We start from the raw sequence: 19,987 nt of genomic DNA on the forward strand, positions 1-19,987 counted from the left end.
GGAAAGCCCCTGGACCAGATGGATTAACAAGTTCTTATTATAAATGTTTTGAAGATGAATTGCTATTACCACTTAAACAGCTGATGAACTCTATTTTAGGGGGTTCAGCAATGCCAGAGACTTGGAAGGAAGCTAATATAGTGTTATTGCCAAAAGAGGGTCAAGATCCAACTATGACTAAAAATTACAGACCGATTTCTTTGTTAAATAATGATTATAAGCTTTTCACATCAATATTAGCAGAGAGACTGAAAAAGATTTTATTAGACTTTATACATGAAGATCAATGTGGCTTCTTACCTAAAAGACAACTGAAAGACAATGTAAGAATTGTACTGGATATAATAGAATATTTACAACAACATAATGAGAAGCAACCAGCACTGATTTTCTTGGATGTTGAGAAAGCCTTTAATAATTTGAATTGGTTGTTCCTGTTTAAAGTTTTGGAGGATATGGATTTTGATGAGAATTTTCTACAAGGGATTAAATCGATATACACTTCCCAAAAGGCAAGTATTATTGTTAATGATGAACTTACAAAACCACATGAGATTCTAAAGGGGGCAAGACTCTTATCTCCTCTACTTTTTATTTCAGTCTTGGGAGTGTTAAATAGAGATATTAGACAAGATGTGAATATAAATGATTTACAAATCAAAAAAAGAAGTCTTTAAATTAAGAGCCTTTGCGGATGATTTAGTTTTGATTTTACAGGAACCTCAAAATGGAATTGAATGTTTAATGCAGAAATTGAAATATTTTGGTGAACTTGCTGGACTTAAGGTAAACAGACAAAAAACAAAGATGTTGGTTAAGGATGTGCCTATGAAAGACCAAGAAATATTGATGAAAAAGTCTGGCTTCAAAATTGAAAAAAACATTGCATATCTGGGGGTTATATTGACTAATATGAATTGTATGTTATATCAAAATAACTATGTTAAAGTCTGGAATGATATTAAAAAAGATTTATTAAGATGGAGCAAATTGCAACTGTCACTGTTAGGTAGAATCTCAGTAATTAAAATGAATGTTTTACCTAGAATGCTTTTTCTCTTTTCTCTTTCAGACAGTACCAAAATTGACAAATGATGTACCATTTAAACAATGGCAGAAAGATATTTCTAAATTTGTATGGCAAGGTAAAAGACCAAGAATAAAATATAAACTTTTACAGGATGCTAAAGAAAGAGGTGGGTTAGGTCTTCCAGATTTAATGTTACATTTTGATGCTTGCCATCTGGTATGGATGAAAGAAAGGGTGACTTTACAAAACAAGAGGTTATTGGAATTAGAAGGACATGAGTTAAGATTCGGATGACATGGATATTTATGGTATGACAAAGTGAAAGTTAATATTGATTTTAAGAATTCCTTTATCAGACATACTATATTGAGAATCTGGAACAGATACAAGATAAGACTGTCTCCAAAAATCCCTCTGTGGTTGTCACCCCAAGAAGCTTTTTATAGAAGAGAAATGACACTTAAGCAACCATGGTTGACATATGCAACTTTGTTATCGTTTTCTGAAGGAGAACCTAATCTGAAGAAGAGAGAATTTGAATTGGAAGGTTGTGCTTGCCAGTGGTTTACATATGCACAGTTGTTGGAAAGATTTAAATTAGACAAGAAAAGTTCCGAATTTACCACTGAGAAAACTGAGTTTGAATATGCTTTGTGTACTAATGACAAACATCTTATTGCTAAAATGTATACATTTTTGTTAAAGATGAATTTGGAAGATGAATATGTTAAAAACTGTATGGTTAAATGGGAAAAAAACTTTGGATATAACATAATGCTGGACCAGTGGGAAAATATGTGGAATAAAGAGTTAAAGTTCACTCTTAAATATACGTTAAAAGAAAAATTTTATAAAATGATGTACTGTTAGTATTTGACATCAGATAAATTGTTGAAGATGTATAAAGGAATTTCAAATGTTTGTTGGAAATGTAATCAATGTGAAGGTACATTCTATCACTTATGGTGGACTTGTGAAAAGGCTAAGAAATATTGGAATATTATCTTTATTCAAAAGATTTTGAAATTAGACCTGCAGTTGAAACCAGAGACTTTCCTCTTAGATATGATGGATAAACAAATGGAAAGACAACACGGAAATTTATTTCTTTATATGATAACTGCGGTGAGACTTTTATATGCACAAAAATGGAAGGATTTAAAAATACCTACAGCTGAAGAATGGATATTGAAATTAATGGAATTGGCAGAGATGGCGAAACTGACTACTTTGCTCAAAGAGAGGGCACTGTCTAGCTTTGTTAGAATTGGAAACCACTCTTAGACTTTTTGCTTGACACTCAAAAAAATGCAATTTTGATTTTGGGATTTGATGATTGATGTTATATTTATAGAAATATCTTGTACAAATCATATGTATTATTGAAACAGAATGATTTTAGGAATTTTCTTGAATATTAGATTAAAAACTATTTTTTATTATGTAAACTTTTAGATATTAGAGTAAGAGGCGAATATATTCTACATCTATACCTGTCCCAAGGAAAGCCGGAAGTTACTCTTTCTTTTCTATGTTTTTTTCTTTTTTTCTTTTTCATGATTTTTCTGTATTTTAAATTTTCTGAAAACATAATAAAATTCATATTTTAAAAAAAGTAAACTAGAGCTCTAATATTTTTTGTATCTGTTTCCTGACCTGGCCTACTTTGAAGGTCCGACAGTAATAAATAGTCAAACACAAACCATGGATTTTAGAAAGGTTAATTTTAATAAACTAAGATTATTAGGTAAGGAGGATGCCATGGGAAAAATCCTTATAGACAAAAGTGTTATAGCGAACTGAAAGTTTTTGAAAAGAAGTTAAGGATTGTCTCAAACGTATGAGTGAGGAAGAAAACTAGAAGACTGTGTTTGAACAGCTGAGACTAAAGAAGGGTGCTTATTTGAAATGGATGAACAGGTATAACCACCAAGGATGTCTACAAAACTTCAGCTCAGAAATGTAGGAATGAGGTTAGGATGGCAAAAGCAGAAAATGAGCTAAGGCTAGCAAGAGAGGGAGAGTCCAACAAGAAGGGTTTCTCCAAATATATCAAGAACAAGAGGAAGACAAAGGAGGTGGTGGGCTCACTGCTCACTCCAGATGGAGAGGATCCCAGAAAGCTTAGCATTCTGGGAAAGTTGCTAAAGGAGATAATAAAGCAAGCCATTTGTAAGACAGTGATGTGACTAAGAGTCAGCATAGCTTTGTCAAAAATAGGTAATGTGAAACTAATCTCATCTCCCTCTTTGACAAGTTACCTATTTTAGTGGAAAGAGGAAATGCTGTGGATATTATCTATCCTGATTTCAGCAAAGCTTTCGACAAGGTTTCATATGATATTCTCACTGACAAGCTATTAGTGTGTGTTTAGAACTACCATAAGGTGGATCCACAAATGGCTTGCTAATCACATTGAGTGAGTCAACATTAATGGCTCTACATCCAATTTGACAGCAGGAACTAGAGGTGTCTTGCAGGGATTTGTCTTCTGGCTAGTATTATTTAATATTTGTATTAATGAGCTGGATTGATGGATTGTTTATCAAATTTGCAGATGATACAACACTGAGGAGTCTGTCAATGCCCAGGATGACAAAATGGCATTGCATTTAATCTGAGTAGGACAAAAGACTGGGCTGAGAGGAACAATATATCCTTCAACAAGGAGAAATGTAAGGTATACAAGATGAGGGTGTTCATGACTTGGAAGCATTACATAGGAGAAGGACTTGGATGCAGTCACTGATAACAACCAACAGCATGAGACAGCTGCTAGGAGAGCTAACACAGTTCTGGTCTGCATTAGAAGGAGCATTATATCATAGATGTGTGAAGTCCTAATTCCTCTCTCTTTGCGCTGGTGAGACCTGGAGTACTTTGTATGATTCTGGGCACCACATTTTGTTAGGAGTTTCTCATGGGAAGAAGTGCATCTCGCTATCTTCAAACATATTGTTATGGCTAACAAATAAGGCTCAGCTGCAAATTGTTATTGTTAGTGTGCACGTACACTGCTATTCACTGCCACCTATTGGCGTCTGTATGCTAGTTACTCAAGGGATGGTAATAAAACGGGAGGATTACATGCCCAGCTGCTCAGTAGAATTTTAGCCACCATGTAATCGTTTTAATGGGTTATGTAGTAGTAACTAATAACTAAGTAGTGTACCTCTTCTCTGAGAGTTTTTGGCTAGAGACTTTGTTAAACTTGTGTAGTGGATAAGTCTTGGATGCCACATATATGAGAAGAAGTGATTTTTTCTATGCTTTTGCATGAAACTTGTATTTTATGTAGTTTTTACTTTTCTCAATAAACAGAAAGATATTTTATATTTTTTTGGCTGGATTTCTTTGGAGAACAAGATAAGGACATTGCATTCTTTCAATCTCTCTAATGCTGGTGTGTATTTTTGGCATGAATTATGTTTATAGCTGCACTCTGCATAACACATTTACAGAAGGATATCAACAAACTATAACATGTTTAGAAGAGGATGATGAAGGTGATATAGGGACTTATGGACATGTCCTATGATGACAGGCTGAAGGAACTTGGGATGTTCAGTCTGGAGAAAAGAAGACTGAGGGGAGATACAATATCGACATTCAAGTACATAAAAGGGTGCTATAGGAGAAATGGAAACTATTTTCCATTGCTATTGAAAGTAAGACCAGAAATAATAGATATAACGTGCAACTATCTACTTTTTGTTTAAACTTAAGGAAAAAGTTCCTGATGGTAAGATCTGTACAATAATGGAACAGTCTACCTATGAAGGTTGTAGGTCCTCCTTCTCTGGAGGTTTTGAAGAAGCAGTTGAACTGCCATCTCTCAAAGATGGTTTGATTGGTTTTCCTGCACATTGCAGAGAGCTGGGCTGATGAAACCTATGGTGCTAAGTCTACAATTCTCTGTCTCTGAATTCAAAGTGTTGTAGATCTATAAAGCCATGCCTATAGCATAATCCTTGTGAAGGCTGAAACTGCCCATCTGCCAAGGACCTCTCAAGAAGGCCCATCACCATCAGAGCTCAGGGGAATTAAGACCAGACAAAGTACTTTTTCTGTTGCAACCTTCCCACACCTCAGTTTGGAACTCCCCACCTGCAGAGATCCATTCAGCACCCCCCTCATAGAATTTTGAAAAGCAGCCGGAATGGTTCTGTTCTATGAAGCTTTCAACCCAAGTCATGCTCTGCTATCTTTGATATTTCAGCTGAACTAAGAACTCTGGCTGGTTGGAAACTGAAGGGTTTATCTCAGCCCTTCCTGGCCCCCTTGCATGGGCTTCCTGGCTCCCTATGTTCCATATTCTCTGTCTCAGCTCTGCTTTAGCCTCTGTGGAGCATCCCAGTGGAGCATCCTAGGAGCAGCCACAGTTCCTGAACCAGTGGATGATGGAGCCTTTCTCTTGACTGAAAAAAAAAAGAAATCAATCTGATAAGACAAAAGATTGATTTAGCATATTAAACCATAGTGCATTTTTTATTTTAATTAATCCATTCAATTACCTGAAAAATATTTCTCATGGGCATAGATTGTAAGGACTCCATCAGTGAGTTATCTTTGTGTGGTCCTGTCTGTGCACCGTACAATACTTAAAATACTGGACTCTATAATGCTCCCTTAGACCTATAAAAAACTTGAATGGCCAATGTTGATCCCTATGCTTTTTGGATCATATAATCAAAGTGCATTCTGGTCTCCTGCAGCATGGAATGCTATGCCCAAATAATTGAATAACTGGATCAGTTATAAGTCATGCACATTCAGTTTCCATCTGTGAACTTTGTGAAGGATTGGTCTTATTGTGATTAATCTTTTACAAAACTCTATAAGAGAACACAAGGCCCATCTCAGGTGAACCAGAGTCAATGCCAACCATCCTATAGTTTTGCTGTACAACACCACTCACGTAAAGTAGGGTTGCAATAAGTTTGATGTGCCAAATTAAGGAAGGCCAGGGTCAGGTTGAACAATAAAGAGGCCAAAATACAACCTTGCCTAACTCCTTTTCCTGTCAAAATTTCCCTAATCTAATGGTCCTGCATAATGCATCTGACTTTACTGTACAGCTACCATTAAGTTTTGCAACAACAAAACTAAGCCTCTATTAACAGGTGAATCCTTCAATTTCTACCATAACTTATTCCTGGAAACTGAACTAAAGGCAGACCTAAATCTACATTTGACTGTGTATTTTTCAACCAAAACTTGTAATATCAGGGCTTGGTCTATTTGCAAACAACTTACCCTAAATCCAGCCTGCTGATCTGCTAGTACATGTTCTATCTCAAGCCAAGCCAGTAATTGATCTCTTAAATGAATGACTAATAATGCCCTTGTTTTCCCCTCTTTCCTTACCCCCCACCTCATCCCAGTTCAAATCCTACATCAGTTTAGCCACTCCATGCATCTGATGAAGTGAGCTGAGGCTTTTTAATAAAATTTGTTAATCAGAAAATGTGCTAGCAGATTCTTCTGATTTTTGGTTGTGCTAGACTAAAACAACTCTCCTCCTACAAGTACATTAAGTATGTGTACAAATTCAGATTATCTTCTTACAGCATCCTCTTGGCCCTCAACATCACCATCTTCCAGAGGGTGTAGAACTTGCAGAATACAACTGACACTAACAAGATTTAAAGCAAATCACATACCCACAGGTTCCACAGATTCCACATGATCCACAAAGTCTCGCTTTCCCAGGTAGATGGATAACTGGATAGGCAGGAGAGAAAAAAATGGCCAGTTCTACACATTTGCTTACAAATGTCCTTCACTGTATAATCTTGACATTAAATAGCCAATAGAATCATTACAAAGGTTGGCACTTCCACATAACACTATTAAGGACTCAAAAAGTCCTCATTGATGGTATCTCAAATTAGCAAGTGGTTCTAATTTGCAGATAATGCAAAATTATGTGGGAAATAAATTCAAAATGATGCTTGACAGATTAGATAATGGGCTGCAGAGAACAGAATACAATTTAAGACACAAATGAAAAGTTTTGCTTTTAGGCAAAATAAATCAAATATGTAGTATGTAGTAAGAGATTCTTTATTTGGTAATAATATGCATGGAACAAGTTGAAATATGAATCAGCAAATGGTATCATAAGTATAGTTTCCAAATAGTAGGAAGTACAGGTAGTCCCCAGTTTAAGAACGAGTTCTGTTCCCAAGGTGTGTCCTTAAGTCGAATTTGTGTGTAAGCCAGAACAGTATTATTGTATAATACTGCATAAGTAGTATTGTGTAATGAACTTGAATTTAACTCAAAATCGAATTTTGCAACAATAGGCTCCGTTCTTAACTATGGGTCGTCCGTAAACCAGGCATTCTTAACCTGGGGACTACTTGTAGTTGTTCTACTTTTTTCTGCATTGGTCAGACCTTACCATTTCTGAACATCATACTTTAAGAATAATTCAGAAAAACTGGAATAACAATAGAGAAGGAAAGCCAGGATGACCAGAGAACTAATTTCTAGGAGAACAGATTAAGGGAGGTGGATAACTTTAGAACTTGGAAAAAGACTGAAAAATCACGACATGAAAATATGCCATGAAGACCAAGATTTGACAAACCTATTTATGTAATTTGAAATTTAAGTGTTGAAAGAAAAGCCAGGTTTGGCTGCCATGACCTGGGACTGAGAGCCATTTGCAGGGGGAAATGGTGGTGCTGCATGCCTGGGCGCCTCTCTCAGGGCCAGGCCAGTTCAAAGAGAGAGAAAAAGAGGCCAGGCAGGCACGGCCATTGTCTAACGCAGAAACCTCCCACAACAGCATGATTCTGGACTCGGCTGAATTAAAGCTGCTAAGGGGCCCACTCTAATCCTAATTCCACTTGGAGAAAGATCTCCTGGCTGAGAAGATTAATGGCTTGGACAAAGATCAGTTTGGGCTTTTCTTTGCTGGCTGATCCAATCCAGGAAACAGGGCACGACCTTTGCTTTTAGATTAATGTATATGCAGAAATCTCCGTCCCAGGTGAATTCATGCCACCATCTGAATGTGTCAGAATCAACCCATCTGAACTGGGATGTCCAGTGTACTGGGCACTTGAACTTCAGACTCAGGTCCAGGGTATGTTCCCCTGAACTGAAGCATTTCCCTGGAACATAAACTTCTGTCCAACAGTGCCAATATGAGATTGGCACACCGGATCCCCCCCTCCCCCCGTGATTGTATCAACCTAAAGACATGGACTGAACTGCTACAGGATGCAGATTAGCCAGAAATAATCAGGCAGAGTTTCTGGCAAGTTAGCATCATTGTTATTACGTGTTTATAGCACACGGTAATCTTACCTTCCCATTGGGAGAAGTCTTCTTATACACTCTGCCAAAAGAGAGGGAGAGGAAGAGAGGAACAAATGGGGTGTGGGGGGAGAAATTTTAGAGGCTCAAACTTTGGGCAATATGTTATATACTCAAGGTGGCTAACATTAAATACAAGACAAAGTACAAAATAGTTAAAAATTTAAAATGCATGTGTTAAAAAATTGCCCATGATGCATTACTGAATAGCTACAGAGAACATAAATAGTAGGGATGATATAGATACCATGGGCAGCAAACTTAAATACACACATCAAAGTAAGCCAAAGATCTAACAGCAAATTCTTGTATCTAAGAGGCAAACAATTACTGCAGCAAGCCTTTTTTTTTTCTTTGACAGAACAATCCATTCTACTTATGTAAATGTGTGTAAATGTGGTTTATCTCTATGTGTCTACTGATGGCTGATTTGTCTGAATGCCAGACATACAGGGAATGGTAGACATACAATGTAAGGACTGTAACAGCCACTATGTAGGACAGACAGGCAGAACGCATCCATGAATACCAACTAGCACTCAGAAGACACAATGAAAACTCCTAAATCTCACAACACACGGACAGACTCAATCATAGTTTCAACTGGGAAACTGTGGGCATCCAAGTTAAATCCAAAACTGCAAGGGAATTCCTGGAAGCTTGGTATTCAGACAAGGCAGCCATCAACAGACACACAGAAACACATTTACACACCATTCAAAAGAGACAATAAAAAAAGCTAAGAAGGAAACAAAAAGGACAGAACACATCTTCTCCAAAAACCAACACCCAGATAAGCAGGGATTAACACCAGACAAACAATCAAGCAGTAAACAACAGCCTAATCAAGGAACCACCAAGGAGAAATCCACACCCCCACCAACACTGGCAGGGCAGGCTGCTGTATATAAACAGGGAGCAAACCCCACACTCACTAGCACTGGTGATGTTACCTAGTCAGGTAATGAAATGTCTGCAAGCAAACTACCAAGCTCAGAGAGCAGCAAGGACTCCACCGTTCTAATTGTTGCTAAAATTGTAAGAGTTTAACAATATCACTGAAATTTGTGCTGTAATTGAAACCACACAAAATTATGAAATGAAGTTGAGCTGATAGAGAAAAAGGGGCATTATCTTCCTGCTCTACTGAATGTGAGCAGAGAAAACTGAAGGGTATTAGCTTAGCAACAAATCTAGGTTGACCTCTGGAGGCTCCAGATGCTTCAAATGCAAGGAAAATGGGCCTAAGTGCAGGAGAGTCAGGCTGAAGAAGAGCCCTGCTGCCCCTCCAGAGAAGGCTTCTAGGGGTGCCTTTCGCTGAGTTGATGTGAGGCAGTGAAACGAGGGTCACCCTTCTCACGGACCACGGGGAAGACAAGCCAGACCTACTTTGGTCCGTCAGCCATCTTCAGGGACCAGCAACAGGACTCCTGCAAGAGAAGAGAAGACCAAGCACTAGGCTGGCAGTGCAGTGATAGAAGGGGCATCCCTGCCAGTCAGCTCTCCCCATGAAGGACATGCTCTGAAGGAGGCCCAACGCACCCAAAGCAGGTTTCCTGGGGTGGCTTTCTTCCATGTGGGGCTCCCTGGAGTTCCTGCTCTGGCTAACAAAAGCCAGGGTACATATCTAGAAAACACTTTCCCAAGTTTTTGAGCCATCGTATTCACAGGGCCATAAGCTTCCTCATCATTTCTAGAACACAAAAGGAGGAAGAATCTCTGGGCAACAGAGCATCTCTATGGCATGTTTTTCACAGTGGTGGCAGAGGGCCATGGGGCAGGGTCTGAGGCTCTAGAACAGGCTAGCCGATTCCCTCAACTTGCATGTAGATATCCACTCAGGTAACAGTACAACTTTGGTATAACTTACATTTTCAAACTGTATCCCCCCCCCCCCCCAAATAAAAATTTGTGCAGTGGGTATGGATTCAAAACAGTTCCAGTTATGAGAGCCTGTTTAAATGAGGAGGATGGTTGGGAGTTTATGAACAGAGACCCAACTATTTAAGATGTGAATGTTAAGAAGAATTGTGCCATTACAAGTTCTCTATTATGGTTTATACAGGCATCAATTTGCCCTTCCTGAAGACATGAGCCCTGGAACTGGAGAAATTATGTTGTCCTGCAGTTCCCATTCCCAGGCTCCCAATTCCTCTGAAGGGATTGTTAAACCAAAATAGCTCTCATCCAAATAAAACGTTCTCAGCTCACGCCTTACCATAACCCACTTTTATCTAAAATATTTTTAGTTACCTAATCTTGTTTCTTAGTTTTAATTAGCTGATTTTCAGCAAGTTTAGCAGGGATGAGCTCAGTGTCTTAAATTAAAGATCACTAACTCAAACCAAATGGGATTAGCTGGGAGGGATCCTTCTGTACAACTAGAATCAATGCACGAAGTTAGTGCAGCAAGAATGGAAATCTCCTATTGATTTGAATGCTGTTTACTAGTTGAGAAATAGGTAGATCTGAAATCATGGTTTTCTGCCTGAGTGGAGGAAATAAGTAGCATATCTTACACTACAATTTTTTTTTTAAGTATTTAGTGGGAGCATTTCCATGGACTACTAAACTATTCAGACTTATCCCAAAAGTGCACTGTCTTGCTACTCAGTTGCTCCCCTTTGGCGCTTTCTGCCAGCAGACTTAATGGGCAAACCCAGATGGCTCCACCCTTGATGGGCCAACTGGGCAACCTGGCTCATCCCCCTCTGATCACACCAGAATGGAAGCAAAGAGGAAGCAGATCGTGACTCAAACAAAGCATGACCAAAGTCTGCTGATTGCACTTGCTTCTAAAAACAGGGCTACCAGTTCTGGCTGCAAAACTCCAGATGTCTAAAGAGCAATGAAGAGATACAGAAGCCATTTTCTGCCATCTAAAGGCTGTCCCGACTTTTGCAGCCCACATCTGGTAGCCCTGGGTAAGAAGACTCAAGTGGAAGCACACAGAGTAACAATATTGGCAAGCAAGCCCTCATTTCAAGAGATCCATTGGCTGACCAAGGGCTAGAAGGGTCCTTCAGGAGCTGCCGCACAGGCTGCCCCTTCCCAGGCAGGAAGGACAGGCAGGCACAGCTGAAGGGAGACCCCAACCGGGTGTTTCCTCCAGCCAGCCAGCCAGCAGGCCAGTGCAGCTGCAGCTCCTGCTCTCCCGGAAGGACAAAGCAGCATGATGGAAATGATGCCCATCATCCTCACCCAAATGGGGGGGAGGGGGGAGGACAAGACTTGGAAAAAAAGTCTGAGGAGAGGACATGTAACTTCACTGGTTTGCAGTGAAGTATTATCATATTAACCAAGAGGCTGACTGACAGCTCTTACTGACAAGAAGTTCTTCCTAATGTCTAATGTGCATCGGCATCCTTGAAGCCTCACCCCATTTGTTCTAAGCTTCCCCTCTGGAGCAAGTGAGAATAAGTCCAAACCCTCTGCAATGTGACAGCCCTTCAGATATTTGAAGAGAGCTATCGTGACCCCTCTCAACCTTCTCTTCTGCAAGCTAAACATACCTCAGTCTCTTAACTGTTCGTCACAGGACTTGGTTTCCAGTCCTTTCTCCAACTTGGTAGCCCTTTTCTGGATCTGATCCAGTTTATCGAAGTTTTTAAAATGGGGTATTTAATTTAAAAGCTTCCCTGCTTCTGAGGTCTATAATCTTTTATTAACACACACACACATGCACACTCTCCCCCCCCCCCTAAAAGCAAAAGCTTTTGTTTGTTTGTTTGTTTTGGCCCAATATCTTAAAACCTGTGTTGGAATTTTCACTGGGAGGTATTGAAATAAACAATTGAACCTTGCAAGGATTTTCATTTTGACAATCCAACCTAAAGTGTTGAAATACTTTTTAGCCCAACTTTTCAATTCTTGTTTAATTTCTTCCATGTAGGTGTATAGTTATTAATTTTTTTCTTAATATTTTTAGTAATAGCGATCCTTAATATTTGAAAGATTTATACACTACAGGAATTCCTAAAACTATTGAAACTTCCTTTGAAAAACATCAAATATGATTTGTGGAAATTAACTGCTAGTCCTGACACCAGTGTGAATTCCTCTGACTTCTCAATGCAGCCAGCTGAACAGGAGGCGCTGCGCAGCACGGTACAAGATACAGCCTGTTCCCTAATCGTATCTCACGAACCAGCTCCTTCGAGCGAAGGGCTGCTGCCGCCCTTCTACAGCCAAACCGCCTGGCAAGGGTGATGAGGGACAGCCCCGCTTAGTACCTCTTAGGGTCGAGCTTATCTAAATCTCCCGGCCACGAGTCTTCCCTGAGGGCTTGGATTGGTTTGGTCGCCTTCGTGTCAGCCTTGACTCCTGACGACTGCCCGGACCAGTGCCTGCAGTTTTCCTGGCAAGATCTCAGAAGTGGTTTGCCAGGGCCTCCTCCTTCCTGGGGCTGAGCGAGAGGGCCTGGCCCCAGCTGGCTCCGTGCCTAGCCCGGGACTAAAACTCACCGTCTCCCGGTTTCCAGCCTGGTGCCTTCAACCTCTGCACCAAACTGGCTCTTTATCCGAGCTTCAGTGGTCCATAAATGGGATCAATCATCTGACAAAAGCCAGCCCCAAATTTAAATGTCTTTAACACACGTTTTTAAAATTGCAATTCCACAGAATTACAATATTGACTGACGAAGTTTATTAAAAGGCACCTGGTGCAGGGGGCTGCCCCTCACAAAGCGGGCGCCTTCCTCTTAATAACATTTGCGCTCCAGACTCCTGATTTTTGCCCCCGCAGACCAGCCCCGCTCCGGGGACCGTTTCGTGAGCCGCTCTGGGTGAGGGCTTCTGCGGAAAGCTCGGCAGGGGCTTGGCCGCCTCCCCCGCAAGCAAGCCCCGCCCTGCGAGGAGCCCGTCCGTCGGGCAAGCCAGAGCAGTCCGGCGTCTCGGCCGCCCAGAAGGAAGCCGCGTCTGAACCGAGCTCCCCGGGTCGCCCTAGAGCTGAAAACAGAAAAGCCGCCGCCTTACCTGCCACGCGCCGCTCTCCCGCCGCTCCTCCAGGCACCTCCCCCGGACTCTCTCTTATACTCCGGGAGGCCGGCCCCCCGCCCGCGCGCGGTCCAGCGGAGGCTGCGGAGCCGGCCGGCCGGCCGGCCAGGCGGGGCCCTTCGAGGCCAGAATCCTATAAGCGGCGGGGGCGGGAGCGACAGAAAGCGCTGCCAGCGGGGTCCGAGAAGGCTTCGCGGGAGGGACAGGCAGGTGGGGCTCTCAGCTGACGCTGACGCCGGTGGGGCTGAAATGCAGCGGGGATGAGGCAAAGCCCAGAGCTCCCTGGGCGGCACCAAGGGGGCAGGGGGGCTCAGCACGATAAGTTGCATGACCTCCCCCCAAAACAGAGATCCTCAACATTTAAGAATGAACCTTAAAATGCAAATGGCGTTGTTGATTTTCACTAATGAAGAAAAAAGTACATGGAGGTGGACGGAGATAGGATTGGCACAAGGGTTGGAAGAGACCTCCGAGGCCCAGCCCTTGGCCCAGCGCAGGACTATGTCCGCGTTCCAACAAGCCACCCTCCGGCCTCTCCTGAAGGGCAATTGAGCAAAGGGAAGCCCACCAGATCCGTTGGGGATTGGAAAGCCTTCCCAAAGGCCAACCAACCTCTGTTTTTGTGATGTAAACCTGACTCTAGAGCAGTTCTGAACAATTCACTCCCATCCTGCAGTTGTATTGGTAGTTTTATTCGTTACAGCCTTTCAGATGTCTCTCATGGGTCCCTGCAATCTTCCCTTCTCCAGACTAAATATACCAAATGTTGCTAAACTTCCTTATAACTTTTTCCCAGGTTCTTATTGTCTTGGTTACTGTCTTCTGAACAAGCCCCAGCTTGTCAGTGACCTTCCTAAAATGTAGTACAGTGCAGAAGAGAGAGGAACAGTGACTCGTCTTGAGCCTGACATTCTTCTTCTGTTGATGCAGCCTAAGGCTGACTTTGCTTTTTTGCTCATGTTCAGCTTGTCATTCACGAAGACACCCAGATCCATGTGTGCTCAGTGTGGTTCCCCTTTCTCTCTCTCTGTCTGAAAACAGCTGATGGGGACTGTTGATATGTAGTGACAGGTGGACCCCCACTTTGGCCCCTGGCATGCTCACACTGAGCTGCCTGTTTGTCAGAGCATGTTTTGTACCTGTGTCTAGCACTCTTGAGCCACCAGGTTAAGGCTCCAGGTTAGAAAGTGGCAGATGGTAAGTTCCAGTCCTGCCTTGGCCACGAAGCCAACTGGGTGTCCTTGGGCCAGTCCCTCTCTCTCTCAGCCCCAGGAAGGAGGAGGCAAGGGCCAACCACTTCTGAGATCTTGCCAAGAAACTGCAGGGTCTTGTCCAGGCAGTCGCCATGAGTCAAGACTAACTTGAAGGCACACACACACGCTAGCAGTCTTGCTCAAGTTCATTAGACCAGTGTTTGGTCCACATTTAAGATGATAGAACAAGATTGCAGTATAATCTGGAGTAAGAGGAACAAGATGTTCTTTTAACAGAGATTAAGTTTAGAGAAATAAAATGTAAGGATACCTACATAAGATGGGGGACTCACGGCTCAGAAGTTCCACATCTGAGAAGGTCTTGGATGCAATCACTGACAACAAGCTGAACATGAGTCAGCAGGGTGAGACAGATGCTTAAAGGACTAATGCAGTTCTGGGCTACCACAGAAGAAGCATTATATTAAAGGTATGTGTAATCCTCCCCCCCTCCCCCCCCCCATTCTGCTGTAGTGGGAACACACTTGGAGTTCTGTGTATGGCTTTGGGCACCAGATTTCCAGAAGAGTATTGACAGGTTAGAAAGAGTTCAAAAGAATGATGACAAAGATGATCCAGGGACCTGAGGACATGCCCTTTGAAGACAGGCTGAAGGAACCTGGGATGTTCAGTCCAGAGAAAATAAGACTGAGGGGAGATATTTGTTTATTTATATATCAAATTTGTCACTGCCCACCTCATTAAAATATTATATCACTTTTCAGGTAAAGGATGCCATAAAGAAGATGGTCAGGAATTATTTTCCATTGCCATGAAACTAAGACCAGAGATGATAGCGCTGCCTAGGTTTCTTTTAAATATGAGGAAACGATTTGTCCAACAAGGAACAGTCTACCTATGGAGATGGTGGAGCTCTTCTCTCTGGAGCTTTTTATAAAAAGAGGCTGGGCAACCCCTTCTCATCGACAGTTCAATTAGTTTTCCTACACGTTGCAGAGGACTGAACTAGATGATCACTGGGGTCCCTTTCAACATAATGCTATGTTTTTCTAAACCTATGACCTGGGTGGCATTTGTGAAGTGCTGGTTAGGTGCAACAAGGGCAGTTACCCTGTTGTCTAAGCCAGAAGGTCCAGGAAGGGAAGTCACCAACAACCAGAGGACAGGGATGTGTCTGCAGCAGCCAAAAGCGATGAACTGGGAAGATCTCAGCCTCTGTCCTGTCACCACCAAACCATATAGAGCAAATCAGGAGAAGAGGGAAAGCATCGCTTTAACATTGGATTGGATAAAGAGGGGATGGGGATCAGAGGAAGGGCGTGTCATGAGGATGTCCCTTCAGGAATGATTAGCAAGCCATCTCTCAGCCAAGGACTCAAAGTAGAATATTCTGTCCAGCTTGTCCTGTCCACCTTACTGGCAAATAAAAGGAAAAAATCCAATTAAAATGAAATAAATGTTATAGCCACATCCTGGTCATGCAGCTTCCAGGTGTGTGACAAGGGAAAACAGTCCTCTTTCCTATGGGAGACAGATGAATGTCGCAAAGCTTATAAAAGTATAGAGTTGGAAAACAGCACAGAAGTCATCTGTGGAAGCCAGTAGAGCATCTCTGACTGATGTCTAGCCCTCTAGCAAAGGGGCTAACCTGCTATCTGCCTGTACAGCCAAGAGGATCCTGAACTTCACTTGCAATTTTAACCCATTTATTCTGGTCCTGTTCTCTGGAGCAATAAAGAATAAGCCCACTCCCTTATCTAGATCTTTTTGAAACTACTGCTCTTTCATCTAAAGCATTTCTATGTCATCTGCAGAATTGATAAGCATCCTTTCAACTCCCTCATCCATTGTTAAAAATGTGGAACAACCCAGGGGCCAGAACAGAGACTTGTGGCTCCCTGTATCATAGTGGAGCTATTAAAGAGTACCTTTTAGGTGCAGTCATTCAACCAACTGGATCTGACCTACTTTCTCTCAAGAGTCCATCAAAATCTGCTCTCCAGAAGTCCACCATGCAGGTCTGATTCTTCTCTGGATTTGTGTTATCCAGAGGAGGAGAAACTGAGAAGAATCAAACCTGCATGGTGGACTTTTGAAGAGTAGATTTTGATGAACTCTTGAGAGAAAGTTCAAAGATAGATGATCACTTCCTCCAGGGTGCCAGTCGCCTTCGCTTCTTCAACCAATTTCTCCTGGTTAGTCCAGACTAGAAGGCCCCCTTGTTCTTCCTTCCAAGTTCTGTCAAGTGAAATTGTCACAGGGAGAGCACAATAATTGGTTGGACCTCTCGCTCTTCCCAGCTATTATTTATATAACTGAAATTCCCTATTATCACTGTTGCATGCCTCTTGGAAAGGCTGGTCATCTGATGTAGAAAGACCTCATCTATACCTTCCACTGGTCTACATTTTTTTTTAACCTACATTGTTTCTCTTAGGACAGTTCCTTCTGAATAAGTCATAGCCTTCCATTACTATCCATCAATCATGAGGATCATCCCACCAAATTTCAGTGATCTCTCACATCAATTTAAATGGTTGCCCACCTCAATGTCATGACTCTGGGCAGCGTACAGCAGTTAAAAACACAAAATAATAGTAACACCACAATAAATACCTAATCAGCAGCCAAGGTAAAAACCATCATAACCCTCCACGCAACCACCCCATAGGCTGTGCCACATGTTCCAACCCCCATGCCTAATGGCATAACCAGGTCTTCAAAGCCATACAAAAGGCCACCAGGGTTGGGGCTAATCTAATTTCCAGGGATGATGTTCCAGAGAGAAAGGGCCAGAACAGATGATATTCCCTAATCGCAGGACCCGAAGCACGCTTCTCCTGCTGGCTGATGGCACAAGTAGATCCAGTCAAGGAGGTTCTGAGTATTGTTACACACACTGCTCCCAGGTTCAGCTTATGGTCACTCACTCTCACACAGCCCGTTGAGACACGCAGATCTTGTCAGCCCCCCTTGCTTTCTACCTGGGCTTTCCAAATAGGTGCAGCTAGAGCAGACAAGACACATAGCCCTGGTCAACAGCCAGGAAATAATTAGGGACACACACGGATCACTTCCAGCTGAAGTCTGAGGCACAAGAGGTTCTTTGTAATACACAGAGACCCAGTGAATTTAAAGTAACAGCAAAACTTTACTGGTTGTAAGGTACATTTGCTCTTTCTCATACACACACACATGCTCATCCATACTTACCCACATCCTTCCCATCTAGGCTGCCAGGCACTAGCTAGAGGGATGGAAGCTGCCAAGTCTGGACCCAAAGACGACACAGATGACTCAGGCGACTCAGGCAACTCAGAGTGGGTGGGCTTTGGGACCCCTTTTATCCCCAAAAGTCCTTGCTTTGTTGATTCACAAGTCTGGCAGTTGTTGATGGGATTGGGGTTTCCATGTGCTCAGGCCCAACTTCTTTTGTCTAGTTCAGGTCACATTTTTCCTTTGTTTCCTTAATGACTTGCTTCCTTCTTATCTACCTCCCCGAAGGGATCTCATAGACAAGGTTCCTGGTTTTTGTCCTCTCTGCTTACGTGCCTGCTTCATCTATAGCCCTAGGTCTCTGGGGGGTCTCCCATCCGCATCCTAACTAGGCCTGACCAGCACAGAGCTGACCTGGGAGGTCCTTCCCGCCTCATCCTCTCCAGCTCAGCCCATTTCCTGCTCTGTCTAGAGATGCTGTGAACTGCAGCACACTGGAACGGAGCGGTGGAATATTCATCCTTGGGGTGGAATATTCTCCCCAGTTTCTACGAGAAGCAAAATTTTACAACCTGGAAGAAGACTAAAGGATCTCTATCCGCCAACAGGTCCTTTACATAAAATGCATTTGAATGTGCAGGGGGATTTTTAATTAAGGGAAGAATGGCCTGTGTTCCAAATCAGAGTAAAATTCACAGTACGTGCTCAGAGGTCTCGATTTCACCTGTCTTGCACAGGCCTAGGCTTTGCGGTACAGGGAGGCCCCGGTTTAAGACTACCTGTTTTGGGTTTTAACCCGGTAATGTGGGGTTTCTTGGGATCCAACCAGACAAAGCCCAGCACATAAACAGCTTACTGTGAACTTTTTTTTCTTTATTCATAACACTGCAAAATAGAAATCATTGGTTTCTCTTTCAGTCTTGCAAGACTAATCATGCAAGTTGCATTCAGCTTAAACAAATAAACTGATTTCCACTTTTCTTCTGGCAAACCACCAAAAAAAAAAAATGCTTAGAATGTAGTAAAAAACAGTAAATCACATTATGGCTGTAATTGCGTTGCCTTCAGCAATTAACTATTCCCCAGCCTGCAAAGTAACACTTCTTACCAAGAGAGTTAAATAGTTTTGCTCAGTTTATTCTGAAATTGCATATCCCGTCTCTGTTCTCTGTTGGCATTCTTAGCCCTATTCTCATAAATGTTACTTGCTTGTAAAATCTGACCATAATTTTGACCTTTAATTGTCCATTAGAATTAATGGTAACAATCCCACAGGACTAAACTGAGTAGCCCTTGCCTGCTTCGAGGTTGAATTCTTGGCACCTGAAACTTCAGGGCCATCTTCAGGACATGTCGAGAGATCAGGAGGAGATCCCTTAAAAGCCCTTCTGTACTTTCCCATAGGGCTCACAGTTTGAAAAGAGGCCTGATGGTGCCCATATGACAGTTGTGCAACGGGTTGCTGAGTGAAAAGTTTAACGACAGCTGAGAGAAGCAGGCCTCCCTGCCTCCCAAGGGACTTCAGGACAGTGATGCTCCCCTCAATTACCTTGAGCCTTGTGGTCTCATGAGATCCGGAACACGATTCTGAGGTGTGTGAAGCTTTTAACTTGCTCACTGGTTTGATTGTGTATGTGTCACTTGTGGGTCTTAGTGCTGTTACAAAATATCTAGTTTTCTATGATTTATAACCAATGGTTAATATTTGCACCGTTGGACCAGTATCTTAGCTGCTGTGAAAACCATCTTTTGTTTGAGTGACAGTAATGTAACGTCATCTGCATCAAGTAGAAAAGGTAGCAGTTTATCAGCTAGTTAAGGAGGGTGTAAATCAAAATCCTCTAAATGTTTGAGTTATATAAAGTTTATGTAAAGTTTAAACAAGTAAAGAGCCAGAATGCATTCCTAACTAATTCCCGTTGCAATTGGAATAAATTTGACAGCTGCCTGGCATCCTTGTACCTAGCTGTAAGTCTGGTTGTTCCATCTAACTTCTATATTAATAAGAACAACCACTGATCAATAGTGGAATTTTTGAGCTTATTCTATAAAAGAGTACTAGAAATCAGATGAAATGTTGCTGAAGCCAACAAACACTACTGTATGTTCAAATGTGAATTAGAGCTGCATGTCTATTTATCTGCCAAGTGTTGCAAAATTAGACAATAATCTATAATGGACCTCCCTTCCCTAAATCCCCCAGC

At 42.1% G+C, this 19,987-nt stretch overlaps 1 protein-coding gene across 3 annotated transcripts in view; it reads right to left on the minus strand.

Moving 5' to 3' along the window:
* The window catches only part of ARR3 (arrestin 3), a 58,762-nt gene extending 40,644 nt beyond the window's left edge, over positions 1-18,118 (minus strand). For 2 of the 3 annotated variants that reach the window (XM_088129217.1, XM_088129218.1), the window contains exons 1-4: positions 17,781-18,118; positions 9,749-9,789; positions 8,351-8,381; positions 6,694-6,754 (exon numbers count right to left, since the gene is read on the minus strand). In XM_088129217.1, the coding sequence (XP_087985343.1) occupies positions 6,694-6,754; positions 8,351-8,358 (69 nt within the window). In that variant the 5' untranslated portion in view covers positions 8,359-8,381; positions 9,749-9,789; positions 17,781-18,118. Of the gene's footprint in view, positions 1-6,693; positions 6,755-8,350; positions 8,382-9,748; positions 9,790-13,332; positions 13,923-17,780 lie in introns of those variants that run through there. The other variant, XM_088129216.1, reaches the window with a different exon arrangement.
* Between the last annotated feature and the right edge of the window lie 1,869 nt (positions 18,119-19,987).

This window comes from Python bivittatus, unplaced genomic scaffold (genome assembly GCF_059951505.1).
Source record: "Python bivittatus isolate LINGU-HERP-01145 unplaced genomic scaffold, Pbiv_v1 ctg000790_np1212, whole genome shotgun sequence".
Taxonomy (NCBI): Eukaryota; Metazoa; Chordata; class Lepidosauria; order Squamata; family Pythonidae; genus Python; species Python bivittatus.